Source organism: Psittacula echo (genome assembly GCF_963264785.1).
Source record: "Psittacula echo genome assembly, chromosome: 4".
NCBI lineage: Eukaryota > Metazoa > Chordata > Aves > Psittaciformes > Psittacidae > Psittacula > Psittacula echo.
The window spans coordinates 106,559,399-106,573,309 of NC_137738.1; the positions used below are offsets into that span (position 1 = coordinate 106,559,399).

Here is a 13,911-nt window from a genome sequence, read left to right on the forward strand (position 1 = left end):
GGAAGATTGTTCCAAAGCCAAATTCAAGCTCAGTTTCTCAGCAAGTCAGAACTTAAGTTCTCAGTCACTCAGAAGATATTTTTCTTTCCTTATCTTAGTCTATTTTTATAAATTTTAAAGTGTAAGAGGCAAAATTCTCTAGTCCCTTGCAACCTAAAGGAAATAATACGTGTATAGTGTTTTGCAACTTAAAGCTGCATTTTAAAAATGGAGCAGAACTATTCAGCACTGTGGTTGTGTGCATGTTGGAAATCTTAAAAGCAGGGGGTTTTGTCCACATTTTTGGCTGTATAAGGTGAAAACTCTGTTTTCTCCTAGCAAATAAATGGTCCCTGTAGCAGTCCCTGGGCTAAGCTTGGTGGAGCCAGGGAGGCCGAGCAGTGGGCAGGGTTGGTTCTTCTGTCTCAGCGGTAAAGCAGCTGGGAGACGAGAGACTGCTCTTTGCTGGGAACCCCCAGCTGCATCTGCAGATACTACCCTTGGGAGATGAGAGCTTCATCAATAATTAAGGAACATGTGAATATTGAGCTAATTTAGGATTTGCACTTTCTCACACTTCTTAATGTCTACGAAGCAGGGGGATGTGGGGAGGTTACTTGGTGAAAATAGACCCACTGCTTGCAAGCTGAGTAACATGCCAGATGTCACATCCACGTCAAAAAGGGGTATTTTTGAAGAGTGGGGATGGTCTCGCCTGTACAGTGCAAATGCTGGGTTCAGGCACAGATTTTCTGCTGGACCCATGGGAGTTTGCTGCCACTGTTCCCCATCCGTGAAAATGGGGAGAACAAAGCTTTCTTCCACCCTTTGTCTGCTCAATCTATTTTAGCTCGTAGCTTTTAGCCGTAATTTCCCTGCTCTCAAAGCCCTGTGAGAGCTCCGTTTCTTCCTGTGCCCCAGATACAGGTAAAGCACTGCACCAGAATTGGGAAGGTAAGCAGAAAAAGTAAAGATTAAGTTTTTCCAGACTGCTGCTAATTACCCCGATACGGTCGCAATTAAAAGGTGGCATTTTCACATGAGCCCTGGCTGTCTTTATGTAATGCAGAGCTTCCAACAGGACAGGTTTAACCAGCATTTTAGGTAGGGTGCAGGATGAAACCCATCTTACTAATGCAATCAGAATGCCAGGTGCTACAGGAGATGGGGGGGAATATAAAGTGTTTATTATTATCATTATTATTATTATTATAGTTTGCATTCCAAATGGGGGGGGGGGGGTGTCCTAGGAAGGTGCTGTTTTTCAGCATGGGAGAAAATCCAAATGAGAAATATCCTCAAGTATTTCTTTGTCCTGCAACCGCACAGGAGTCCCAGCACACATCTCTGAGGAAACCCAAAAGCCACATGACTTTACCCCTGCGATACCTGGGGCAGATCAAGTGATGTTACCCCCACGATGCAGAAGGGAATAGCAAGGAAAACCTGGTGAGTTCCCCAAGAGCCTCCAGGCGTCTGCAGCAGAGGCAGGAGGTGGATCCGAGTCCCGTCACTGCTTGGTGGTTGATCCTCCCCCAGAGCTTTCCTCCCATCCCAAGCCGTGTAACAGGGCTCAAGAGGGATTCATCTGTTCCTTTTCCCTTGAGGCAACATTCTACTACTACTACTAAAGCTTTCTGGCCTCTGGAGCCTCCACTATAGAGGTGATATGTTGATGATGATGATGATACCCAGGCCCTGTGCACCCTGAGGATTAAAAATTAATGCTGAGCAATCTAACACCAATTCAAAATAAACCCTTGCAGCTTCAGGCAGTTTCTCGTTAATGCACTTCAACCCCTACAGAAGGGAAATCAGAAAAATAAAAGAAGGATATTACAGGTTCTCTTCCCAACCTCTCGCTGCCAACCTCCGCAGTGACTCCCATCTGCAAAAGGCACCCAGGAGACCTGTTCAGAGCAGGATGGAGGGTTTGGCATCCTCCCTCCCTTCCCTGTCCTGATACTTCAAGGCGTGAGACAGGACTCTGGGAGAGAAGCGGAGCCTGCTCTGTAAAGCCTGGGACAACACGGGCGGTCCCCAGGAGTGTGCATGGCTCCAAAGCACAGATGAAAGGCAGTTTCTATGTGCTGACCTGCATGTGTGTGTGTGTGTGTGTGTAAAGGGTTTATAAATCTGTCCCGAGACCAGGAAATCTTCTGCGCCTTTTAGATTTAAGAGAAGTTGCCTTCCTGTTGTATTCCCAGATAACGCAGCTCTGATCAAGCCCACTTGTAAATAGCTTAATAGATTTAATCAGTTCCTTTGGAAAATGTTGTTGCTTCCACAGGGTTTTAATTTGGTCCCGGGGAAGAACTCGGAAAGGGCAGTTGCTGCTTCTGCTATGAGTGAAGTTAGCACCTTTCAGCTCTTCGGACCCTCAAATCACTGTAATCCAGGAGGAACAGAACCACAGCAATCCTCCTCCTGTGCAAAGGAAGGGGAGAAACCAGGAAACCCAGGCAGATCCTGAACCCACACAGCTTACATTTACATACCGTTCTCTCCATCACTTGTAATCTGACAAGAGTCAATAGGAACACCCACACATGTGGTAAATCGATGCTCACCTGCACAAACACCCCAGCTGGGGATCCGTGATGGGTTTTTCCCCCCTCTTTGGGGGTTAGATGGGGCAGCAGCAGCCAACCCTAGGAAATGCCTTCCCATCTCGCACCCCAGCCCGCTGGCTTTCTGGCAGCACAGAGAGGAAATCCACAATCAGTCAAAGCGGAGCCACTACAGCCCTGCAGCCCATGTCAGGGGGTCAGAATCATAAAGGAATCAAGGGACTAAATATATTCCTCTGGGCAGGTTGCAGGGATGAGCTGAGCAAGGGCACCCGGCTGGGGATTTTCGGTCTCCTTAGTGATACTGGAGATCATCCTGGTGGGGGAACACTTCCTGGGGGTGACTTTGCTGCCCTAATGAGCACCGAACTGGGGTTAGTGGGAAATAGGGTTGTGGGATGGTGGTGCCTCCATCCCAGCCAGGCTGGGTGGGGTTTTGCAGGATGGAGCAGCGCTCCATAAAACTCAGCATCAAGAAAAAGACAACAAAGTATTGGACCAGCCTTACATGTCCCAGGGATGGGCAGTGGGGACCAACTGGGGATGTCACAGCCTCTCTGAGCTGCCCCATCCCTATCCCTGCCCATGTGGTACCCACAAAGCTCACGCAGGAGGCCAGCCAGGCTGGACAGGCACCCACCAGCAGCTTCACTGTGCCACTCTTTCCCTTCCATGCAAGGGGACCTGGGAATTTGGGGGAACTGGGTGAAAGCCCACATGGGGTAGCAAAGCACAGCCTGGTTAAAGAAGGAGCTGTGTGGGGCCAGAAAGGGATACCCTTGATTGATTTGTGTAGGGGGTTGTTGGGTAGGGCAGGCGTACCCCTGCCTTGATTTCCCTTTGCAAACAGGCTGCAGCTTGCCAAAGCCCGGGGAGGGGTCTGAGGAGGGGACACCCTATGGGAATCTTCCTTCTGGGGCTGTTCTCCTCTTCTTTCCAGAACACCCTGAAAAGGTTTCAGCGCCCTCATCTCCTCTCTATATATTTCCCCCAGCCTTGAAGTTCTGGGGGCTCTGAGGTGCGGGGGGGGTTCAGCCGGGGCTCTTTGGAGATGGTAGGGCCGTTTCCTGCTCCGTCCTCCCTCCCCTTCGGTGGGCAAAATAAGACATAATAATAATAATAATAATAATAATAATAAAAGGGGGGGTGAGGGGAAAGAAAGGGGGGTGTTGGGGGGAGCTGCCCCCCCGGAGGTGCCGGGCAGAGGGAGGGAAGAAGTTTTCTCCCCGCACCACCCCGGCCGGGGCTCAGGAGTTTGCAAACAAGGAGGAGCAGCGAGCACCTTCGGTGTCATTGGAGGAGGCTTTTTCCAAGGAGCTCATAAATACGGGGGAGGCCGGGCAGGAGGCTGGGACTGCGCGGGGACCCCGCGGGCAGAGCCTGTCGGGGGGGCCGGGCCATGGCTGCGCTGCTCGGAACCTTCCCCTGGCCGGAGCGGCTGGAGGAGGACGCGGCCGAGGGGGTCCCGCCGGGGCCGCCCCCACGGTGTCCGCCGGGAGAGAAGGGCTCCGAGAGCCGCATCCGCCGGCCCATGAACGCTTTCATGGTGTGGGCAAAGGATGAGAGGAAGCGTTTGGCCGTGCAGAACCCGGACCTGCACAACGCGGAGCTCAGCAAGATGCTCGGTAAGGAGCGGGAGCATGCGGGGTTCGGGGGTGTGACTCCGGGGTGAACGTCCGAGCACCCACCCGGGCATCCCTGGGGGTGCAGACCCTATCTGGATCTATTACCCCGGTGTCAGCACCCATGCGCCCATCGGCCACCCTTTGGGGTATGAACCCTGCCCAAGAGGGAACCGTCCCTGCTGCTCCACGGGGTGCAAGCCGTGCCTGGGTCTGGCATGCTGGGGTGCCTGCATCCTCCCGGCCACCCCATGGGATACAGGCAGGTCCGGCATGCAGTGATTGGGCACCCCTGCACCAGCATGTCCAGGCTGTGGGGTGCAAAGCCCGGCCGGGTGCAGCATCCTGGGGCAGCATCCAAGGGCTGCCTTGTGGGGTGCAATGCCTGAAGGGGTTCTGCACCCCAGGGAGTGGGCACCCGTGCACTCGCCCCGCAGGACACAAAGCCCAGCAGTGGCCCACACTCTGGAGTAAGCAGCCACTTGGGCGCAAACCCTGCTGGGGTGCACACTGCTTGTGCTGCCAGTGGCAGGGATCCCTGCATGCCGGGCAAGGAGGGACCCCCTAGATTTCCTGGCCTGCTTCTGCTGTCCCACTTTGTCCCCAGACTCACTAGCCCACCTCAATATTGAATGGCACTCTTTGTGTGTGTTTTTGCTGTTTCTTTTGGGGATAACAACCCATTTTAAACACATATTTGTTTCCCACTACCCATCAGCTATTTCCCCCCTCTCCCAATCCCATTTTTTTTAATGTGAATCCGAGAGGGGAAACAGAAAACACCAGCCCAGCCAGCCTGAGAAAGAGCTGCCTGAATTGCAACAGAGCCTTGCTGTCCAGCTTCTTACCCAAAGTTTGTGTTTCCTTGTGCAGTTTTGTGGTGTTTTCTTTGCTGGTTTGGGGTTTCTCCTTGCTGCATTACCATGCAGCATCTCAGCTTGCTTGTATTATTTCTGCTGTCTCTTTGGCAGTGGGAAGGCATCAAATGCTTTGATCTGTATCCTCATTTCTCCCCCTACCCAGAGGAACAGCCTGGGGTAGCCTCACCGTGGGATACACCCCCCGTGCCCCAGCACTGCTTCTCTACCTTCTGTCTTGGGGAGGTTTTGTGTATCTCAGACCGGGAGCAGCAAGGTCGTGGCACCCTGGTCTATCGTACACCCCATGAGTCCTGGCAGGGTGCGGGCTGGGACACATCCAGGGACACCACGTCCTGACCCCTGCTCAGCCAGGCATGGCCTTGGCTGTCCCTGCTGGGCAGCCATGATCTCCGTCCCACAGAGGCACTGGAAGATCAGGCCATGGAGCTGGGGGTGTTTGTTTGTCCTGATTTATCTGCAGTGAGGCTCAGCTAACCCTGAACCCACTCTGTGCAGGGACTTGGGATGGGGAGATTTGGAGGACATACAGTGGCTTTGATCCCCCCCTTCTTCATCCTCCTGCTGCCCTCCCATCCTCCTGAAGGGTTTGCAGGCTGCATCTTCCATGTGTGCCAGCTCAGAGCCCCTACCTTGCCCTTGTGTTGTGTGCCTGCAGGCTTTGGGAGGCGGCCACCTTTCCTTCCCCTGCCGCGGGTGCTAAGAGGAGTTTTGTTCTCTGTTTCAGGCAAGTCCTGGAAGGCTCTAAGCCTCTCGCAGAAGCGTCCCTACGTGGAGGAGGCTGAGCGGCTGCGGGTGAAGCACATGCAAGATTACCCCAACTACAAATACCGGCCCCGGCGGAAGAAGCAGGTCAAGCGCATCTGCAAGCGGGTGGACCCCGGGTTTTTGCTGGGCAGCCTGACACGGGACCAAAACGTGGTGCCAGAGAAGCGGACCTGCGGCCGGGCCGGAGGGGATAAAGAGGGGCCGGGTGAGTACCCCCCTCGCCCAGGGCTGCCGTCCATCCGGGGGTACCGGGAGGCCCCTGGCAGCGGCAGCAGCACCAGTGTGGACACCTACCCCTACGGGCTGCCCACCCCCCCGGAGATGTCTCCGCTGGACGCCATAGACCATGAGCAGAGTTTCTTCTCCTCGCCCTGCCCCGATGAGCATCACCGCTCCCACCTCGCTGGAGCCACCTACTCCTCGGAGTATGCAGGCAGCTCCCTCCCATGCAACCACCACCCTCTCAGCCCCATACCGCAGCCGGCCACCTGCATGATCCCCCCAGCCTCCAGCTGCCCTTCCCTTCCTCCTCCTCCTCCTCCCAGCTACTACACACCTGCCTTCCCCTCCCTGCATCCCCCTACCCTCCATGCCCAGCTGGGCCAGCTCTCCCCACCACCCGACCACCATGGCTTTGACACCTTGGACCAGCTAAGCCAAGCTGAGCTCCTGGGGGAGATGGACCGCAATGAGTTTGACCAGTATCTCAACAACCCCAGCCATGGTGACCACCACAGTGGGGTCTTGGTCAATGGACACATCCCGACGTCTGGCAGCTCCCATGCCTCTGAGACCAGCCTCATCTCCGTCCTTGCTGATGCCACGGCCACCTACTACAATAACTACAGCGTCTCTTAGAGCCTCAGCCAGGGCCGCCTGGACCGGCCGAGGAAGGACCCGACACAGTATTACGAGGCGTTGTGCCCAGGGACATCGCTCACTGCCCCTCAGGGTGACCGAGTCCGAAGCACGAGGGCTGTGGAGTCTCCTCGGTGGTGTAGGCAAAGGATTTCGGTCGTCATCTCACCACTGGTGCAAAGCCTCGGGTGCTCTGCTCTAAATGATGCTGGGGGGATTTCCCAATGCCAAAGCCCATTGGCCAAGTCCCTCTTCCAAAGCAGAGATGCTCCTGGGAGTGTGGGAAGGCTGCCCTCCAGTTCAGGGCACCCCCAGCTCTGCTTTGGAGTTGGGAGGGTGGCAGCATCCCACAAATGGCAGGTCTGAAGTCCTGGCAAGGGCATAACCCCGTGGAAGGGGAAAAGGCATGGGAGGAAAAGGAGAGATTCTGGTGAAAGGGTGCACGACCTGCAAGCCACACTTGGCTCATGGTGTCAGCATTGCCACGGCTGCCCTGACCATGCTGGTGGGGCTTAAACCACCCCCTGTCCTCATGCTCCCCGACTGTGAGTTGGCAGCTTCATCCCTTGGGAAACCCCAGAGGAGATGGTACACCAGGGATGCTGTGGAGGCACAGGGGCTGCGGGGGGACCACCAGCCCCAAGGGCGCTCAGTCTGAGCATTCCAGAGGTGGGTAAGATCCTTGGAAAGGCAGCATCCAGCTGGCATCTTTCCCCTCCATGGCTTCCCCTTGGCCTCCCAGCAAAAGTGCTGCCAAAGTGGGTGCAGCATGAGCTGCCCTCCCGGCCAAGCCGGGAACGGGTCCTGGGATGAGCATTTTGGCAAAGAGGTGATGATGTAGCAGACATAGTTTTTATCAAACATCCTTGGAAAGCAAATGCTTCACATTTGGAGCCACAGTGCCCAATGCCTCTTCTAACTCTGGCGTATTATTGCTTGTAATAAAGCTGTACATTGATTTATTCCTTCCATTATTCCTCCCCTCGGATTTTGTATTGCTCGAGTTCTCTTCCTTTTCATAAAGATGAAGCTTTATTTTAAATCAGTTATATGACATGATTAATCTTAGTGTTTACTGTGTGGCACTTGGTAATGATTAGTTAGTAGCGTGGCTATGATTTTCTGGTTTCGGTCTCAAACATGTATTAATAATAACGGCAAATAATACTTTAAAGGCCCCCCAACTTCACAGGTTTTTAAGCTAATACATTCCATCTTTTTTTGTGTGACTCTATGCATTTTGAATGAGTGTAGATACGAGTTTGCATAAAATATTTAATTTAAATAGATACATTTTTATACGATGATTGTTTTATGATTGGAATTGCTGGAGCTATTGACAAAGTTTTCAAAACAGAAATGTTTCCTGTGCAAGTGCTATTTTTTTAAACTGTTTTTGTTGGTATTTGCAGCCAAACTTTTCTACTTCCATTTTTTTTTTTTTTAATAAAAAAGATCTGTGGTTATCTTTACCAACTGTGGACTGCTTTCTAACAAACTGACTCAAGGCATGCGTTCGCTTTTCATGGGGTATCGCACGGGCAGCAAGTCACTTTGATGGCCTTGATCCTGCTTTTGCCGTCTCACGGATATGGCCTTTTGACACCTATGTAGATACTACCATGAAGTTAAGGCAGAGCTTTGCCTTTGGTGTGTTGTTGAGCACAAGTGATGGTTGTTGCCTATTTATGGAGCAAGTGCCAGTGCCTGGAGCAAGGGTTTTATTCACATTTAAGGCTCTTTCACAGTTCATGCTGATGCACCACTTAAGATGCTCCAGTGTGAGGGCCATGTAAAGGGGTCCATGCTGCAAATGCAGATCAAGGCAGTGAGGCCTGAGATGTGGGAGCGTGGGTCAAATTTGGGGAGCTGCATCAAGGGCGCTCTTGGAGGTGGATGTTGAGTGGTGCCCTTCAGGCATAGCTAGCAAAGAGAAAAGCTTAGGACATCTCCCAGTCCGGGGACCAACATCACAGACTGCTCTTGTTAGACATTGAATTCGGCTGTGTCCTTGTGTCCTTGAGGTTAAGCCATGCACACTTCCCAAAGCAGTATCTTCCCAGGCTGTGTCCTCCTGCTTGCCCCCAAAAAGTGGAAAAGTGGATGAGCAAGTTTCCAGCGTGCTTTGTGATGACCACCTATACGTGTTGGCTGGAAGAAGTCTCCAAAGGTCACTCAACCCCAACCCAGTGGAACCCAACCCGACCCAACCCTACTGGGCTGGCTTGCCTCCCATAAATGACTTATCTCTGACTCAGGGAGCCCATGGTCGCAGGAGGTAGAAAGCTGCATGGGTATTTGGGGATGCACCATGTCCTGTGCTTGTGGTCCTCCTTTATACTTCACTACTGCCACCCCCTGAGACAGCCCTTCCATCACACACACTACCTCTTTCTTTGAGGGGGAACAAAATGGACAACTTTGGATGTTCTGCTGGCACCATGGACTGGGGTGGCTCTTGCACAGCACAAGGGCACAATGCTTGGTGTGGTGCAGAAATGGCTGTTGCAGCAGCCTGGCTGGGGCAGTGTCACTCTTCCAAGGGGATTTGTGAATCAGGGCTGGAGGGAGGGAGGTGGCATGAGCCGGCTTGGCCTCTCTGTCCAGGAGTCTTGACTCATGTGGGACTATGCCAGGAGCAGGAGCAGGGCCGGAGAAGTCCTGCTCCTCCCACCTCCTCCTCTCCCCATCATCCCTGTGTTGCCCCAGGCCCAAGGGATTCTCACAGCCCCTTAGCAGCACATTAAAACCTGTTCATGGCAGGGGTGGCCTGAGGGTGTGTGTCCAAGCCTGGATCTGCTTTGAACCAGGAGGCTGCTTCCTTCCACACAGGTCCTCATTAGAAGGGCACACAGCCCAGGGCACCCTGTAAATGTCCCTTTGTGCCAGGTCTGCTGCAGCAGAGGCTGAGAACAGTGTAATGAGGTTTCAAACTGCAATGGGGAGGAGGCAGAGCACAGCCCTCCTGATCTCACAACAAGATCAACTCTAGGCATTGCCACCAGCATGCCAGATTCAGTCTGTTGCCATCCTCCTGATGGGACCCTCTCTCTGACTGCTGTTGCCTGTCCTGCTCCTTATTCCTAAGCACTGATGGGATCTACTGCGACATCCCGTAAGCCTTTTCCCTCCTTCCCTTCTGACAAGCAGAGTCACATTTGGGGTTGGAGGAGGCAAAGCCCACACCAAGAGCTCCCACCAGCATGTGTGACCATGGCCAGGGTCTGGTTTCCCTGGAAAAAAGGGGTTTCTCCATGCATCCCACCCCCAAGGAGCCCACCAGGCTGGGATGCACGGAGGCTCCCGCGAGCTGAGCCTGTCCCCACTTGCTCAAGAGCCACGTGAGGAGAGGTGGGAGCGTGTCCCTGTGCTCTCTGCACGCCAGGAACAGCTACAGGCCCCAACCGGGAGCCGCGGCCCCCGAGGGCGTTGGGAGCTGCAGCCAAGGCGAGGTGCGGCTCCCTGGGAGCCAGGGCTCGCCGGCCGCATCCGGGCACGCACCCAGCGCTGGGAGCAGCCGGCTTCCACCTCCTGGGACACCGGCAGCGGAGATGGAATTCAGGACTGGAGCCATCTGCCCCTGGAAAATGCAACACTGTGGGTTTACGCCTGCCCCACAGCCTGGTTTTGAGATGCAGGGCATTGCTGCAGGGACCAGACCAGAGGTGGGAAGAAGCCTTTTTTCTGCCTGGGAAGCCTGCATACCTGCAGAGGACTGATGGCCATGGTGGTTTATGGACGTTTGGCGGTCTCAACACCAAGCAGGACTCGTTCTGCACCGGCCCTGGGCGTGTTTCTCCTCCCTCCCTCTCCCAGACCCTGAGCCCAAGGCTGTTTCTGTGCATGCCAAAAAAGCCTTGTGGTTTGTGGTCTGCTTTCTCCAGGCTGGGATGGGCTGGGAACCAACAGGAAAATCAAATCAGGGCTGCAGGAAGGGATAAAATGGCCTCACACCACATTTGGGCTCCTGCTCACGGGTGTCAGGCTGGGCCAGAGCAAGAGTATCTCCTTGCCAGGAGGTGGCCAGGGTATGAGTCCTCAGCCCCTGGCATCCGGTGGCCCTGGCCAGCCCTTGGCCCTGTGGCTGTGCAGGTCATGGTGCTGGGCACTGGGAGCAGGGATGAGGTCACCTTCCCGGATAGCGCTGGGATTTGGGCTGTCTGGGAGCTGTGGTGTGTGTCATGCCCTGGTCCTCCCAGGATGGGTCATTTTGCATCCCTTGAGCAGGTGGTGGCTTCTCCTCATCCTCACTCCACCAGCAATGCCTGCTTGTCCCAGTGCCACAGGGCTGGGATAGACCTCAATGACAAGCAGCCATGTGGCTGCTCTGTGCCTCAGTTTCCCTGCTGGTAAACCAGAGGTAACAATTCCTTCCCTCCCATCCTTTTTCTTTCTAGCACTGGGACATGAACTGTCTCGTACCAAGAGTTTAACAGGACTAAGTGCTTGTGGTGCCCTTAGCATGAGGGGTCTCTACCCCATGCAGGGGCTCTCAGTGCTGCTACCAAATTAGCTGGGAAATGATTTTTTGCCCTCTGTTGCTCTCAAAACAGAAACAGGGGAGGAAAGCAGAGGCAGAGAAGGAGGTGGGGAGACTTGACCGAGATCACCTGCAAATCAGTGGCAGAGCCTAGGGGAGACCTCAACACTGCCAGCTCCCAAAGATCCCCCTTTGCCTGTCAGCCCCTTTCTGCTCACAAGTAAACACCTTCCCCCTCCATTTTCTTTTGCCCCCATTCCACCCTGACTCTGAACCCTGCTGCACCCCATGGGAAGTCATGCAGGGAGGACAGGATCAGGCCCTCCCTCCCGTCCCTCCAGAGGAGGGAATGAGACAAGCTGCTGAGTGGTTTCCTGCCCGGCACTGCCAATGGGAGCTGCTTGGGGTGCCGGGAGCAGAGGAGGATGTATCCGGAGCTGAGTGTTTCCTGGCAGATAAGGCCAACCCCTCCTGCCGGATGTTATGAGTCCAGGTCCTACCTCCACGTTTCAAGCGAAGGGGCCGAGGAAAGGCTTGGATGTTTATGTCAAGGAAAAATAACTTCTCCCTCTGTGTACAATCCTCCGGCTCCCCCAGGGCTACGTGCGGCAGGGTAAATGCTGGGAATAGGAAAACAGGGGCGAGGGGATCGAGGTGGGTGATGTGGGAGAAGGGCTTGGCTCTGGGGAAGGTGGGCTGTGGGCAGCTGGGGTCTCTCCTTCCCTGCTGGGCCTGAGTGCCAAGGCAAAGGCAGGCAGGAGCTGGGGTGAAGAGCCTTGGAATAGGTAGTACAGGCTGAACCCTATGGGCTCAGGCTCAGAATCAATCCAGGGTCACCTTGGTGGCAAATCCAGCATGTCACCTTTGGTGCCCACCTGGAGATCCAGCCCCCAGTCAGGACTTGCTCAGAAGATCCCCTTCCAGTCAGGAGCTAAGGCCTCCCACACTAGCCCCTGTGGCTGAAGGTCCAGGGTTAGCTCCTGCCCACCTCTCAGCCATGGAGGCAGAGATGCTGAGAGAGGGAAGATGGTGAAAGGGTTGGGTCCAATGGCCCAGCAGCGCCCAGCAAGCTGAGGAGGAGGGAGAGCTTGTGCAGTGTGTGTGGAGGGAATGAGACAGGAATATTCTCCATCTTTTTGCAATAAATCAGTAAAATCCAGTGGCCAGACCCTCCTGTTCTTAATGCATCTTGTGTGCTCCTGCAGCCATTCTGCACCACCCATAGAGCTCAAGCCAAAACCTCTGCACTGCCTGAAGGCTGGTATACGTTCAAGGTCACCTCTGGACACTGGAAGGGACATCGAGAGACCTGTACTAGGCTCACACTGGTCAAGAAACCAGAACAAGGAAGATCCCCAGCCCTCAACCACTACTATCCACACTGAAATCACCACAGACCCTGGCGTAGTGGTGCCCAGGCCAAGAAATCCTGCCCCAGCCTTGGGGCAGGGTAGCGAGGGCAAACCCAGGGAAGGTTTGGAAGTGGACACCTTGTTTGGATGTGGTCACATCAACTCAAGGGCCTTAGGGCCAAGCAGCTGAGTGTGGGTACTATCAAAAAGTCTACAGACATTTTTTTGCTTTCACTGAGCCATGTTTTGACTGAAAGTTTTGTCTTTGGCATCAATAGAGAGAAGGCTGATAACAGTGAAAACTCGTTAATCTGCCTCCCAACCCCTGTTTACTCCCATTTCAATGCAAGGGGGACTGCTGGGGTCCTGTTTCCCACCCAGTGGGCCAGAGAGAGGACTGGAGAGCACCCTGAGAAGAAAGAAGAGATTCCTTTCCTTCCTCCTCCTCCTTAGAGCCTGAAGACCCCATGAGGGCTCTCGACAGAAGCTGAAGGGCATCTGAGGAGCACTGCTGCATGCAGGGGGAGCTTGAAGTTAAGAAAGCTCATGCTGGAGACCTGACCCATGCCCTCCTTCCAGGGCTCCCACCTCTGTGCCCTCAGCACCCCGAATGCCGCCCTCCCTGCCGGCCAGCCGGGATGCACCCCGCCTCGGCAAGCCCAAGATGTTGTTCTTTCTCTTTGATTTCCAGGAGCTCCCACTTGGCCCCCAGAGCTTTGTGGCAAACAAAACATCAGAAGCCTGGGCTGGTGGTGCAGGAAGGAAACTCGCTCGCATGGGGGCTGAGTCATGATCCCGCTGCTCCCTCCCAGCATCCCAGGGAGCGGGCAGCATCGGGTACCAAGGGATAGTAGGTCTCATTCCCCCCCTGGCCATGTAAAGCACCAAAAATCCTTCTTTCCCTCCACTTCCCCTCTCTCCACTCCCCATTTTCTTATTTTGAGAAACAAATCACTGCTTTAGTTTTTGGGGGTGGTGTTGGTTTGTTTGGGACATTTCCTGCAGCTTGAGTGGAAAAGGCTGGATTTGCTTGCCTGGCAAGCAAAGGGTATCCCTGCTGCTCTTTTGGGCTTCAGCCAAAAGGCAGGGAGGATGCAGAAAACCTCAGTTTAAAACAGGCTCCTCAGCACCCCCGACCTGGAACAAGCTATCTGATTTTCTCCTGTCATGGCCAGACCTCTTGTCTTGAGCATCACACGACACCATAAAGATTGTCACCACTCAGATCTCTCCAGTGTAGAAAAGGCTACTGAGATCTAATGAGTCTCTGAACACAGGAGCACTATGAGCTCTGATCTGTACGGTATTCCCAACAATATCCCCCTTATTTTGACACACACACACACACATATACACATATATATATACACATACATATATATATACGTATAAGAAAGATGGGAC

The 13,911-nt window shown here is 54.1% G+C and overlaps 1 protein-coding gene across 1 annotated transcript; it reads left to right on the forward strand.

Moving 5' to 3' along the window:
• Positions 1-3,948: 3,948 nt before the first annotated feature.
• On the forward strand, positions 3,949-6,675 carry SOX7 (SRY-box transcription factor 7; the record flags this gene model as incomplete). The annotated part of the gene is made up of 2 exons (XM_080614920.1): positions 3,949-4,174; positions 5,777-6,675. 2 exons carry the CDS (start codon positions 3,949-3,951, stop codon positions 6,673-6,675), a joined length of 1,125 nt encoding a protein of 374 aa, XP_080471046.1.
• Positions 6,676-13,911: the final 7,236 nt, after the last annotated feature.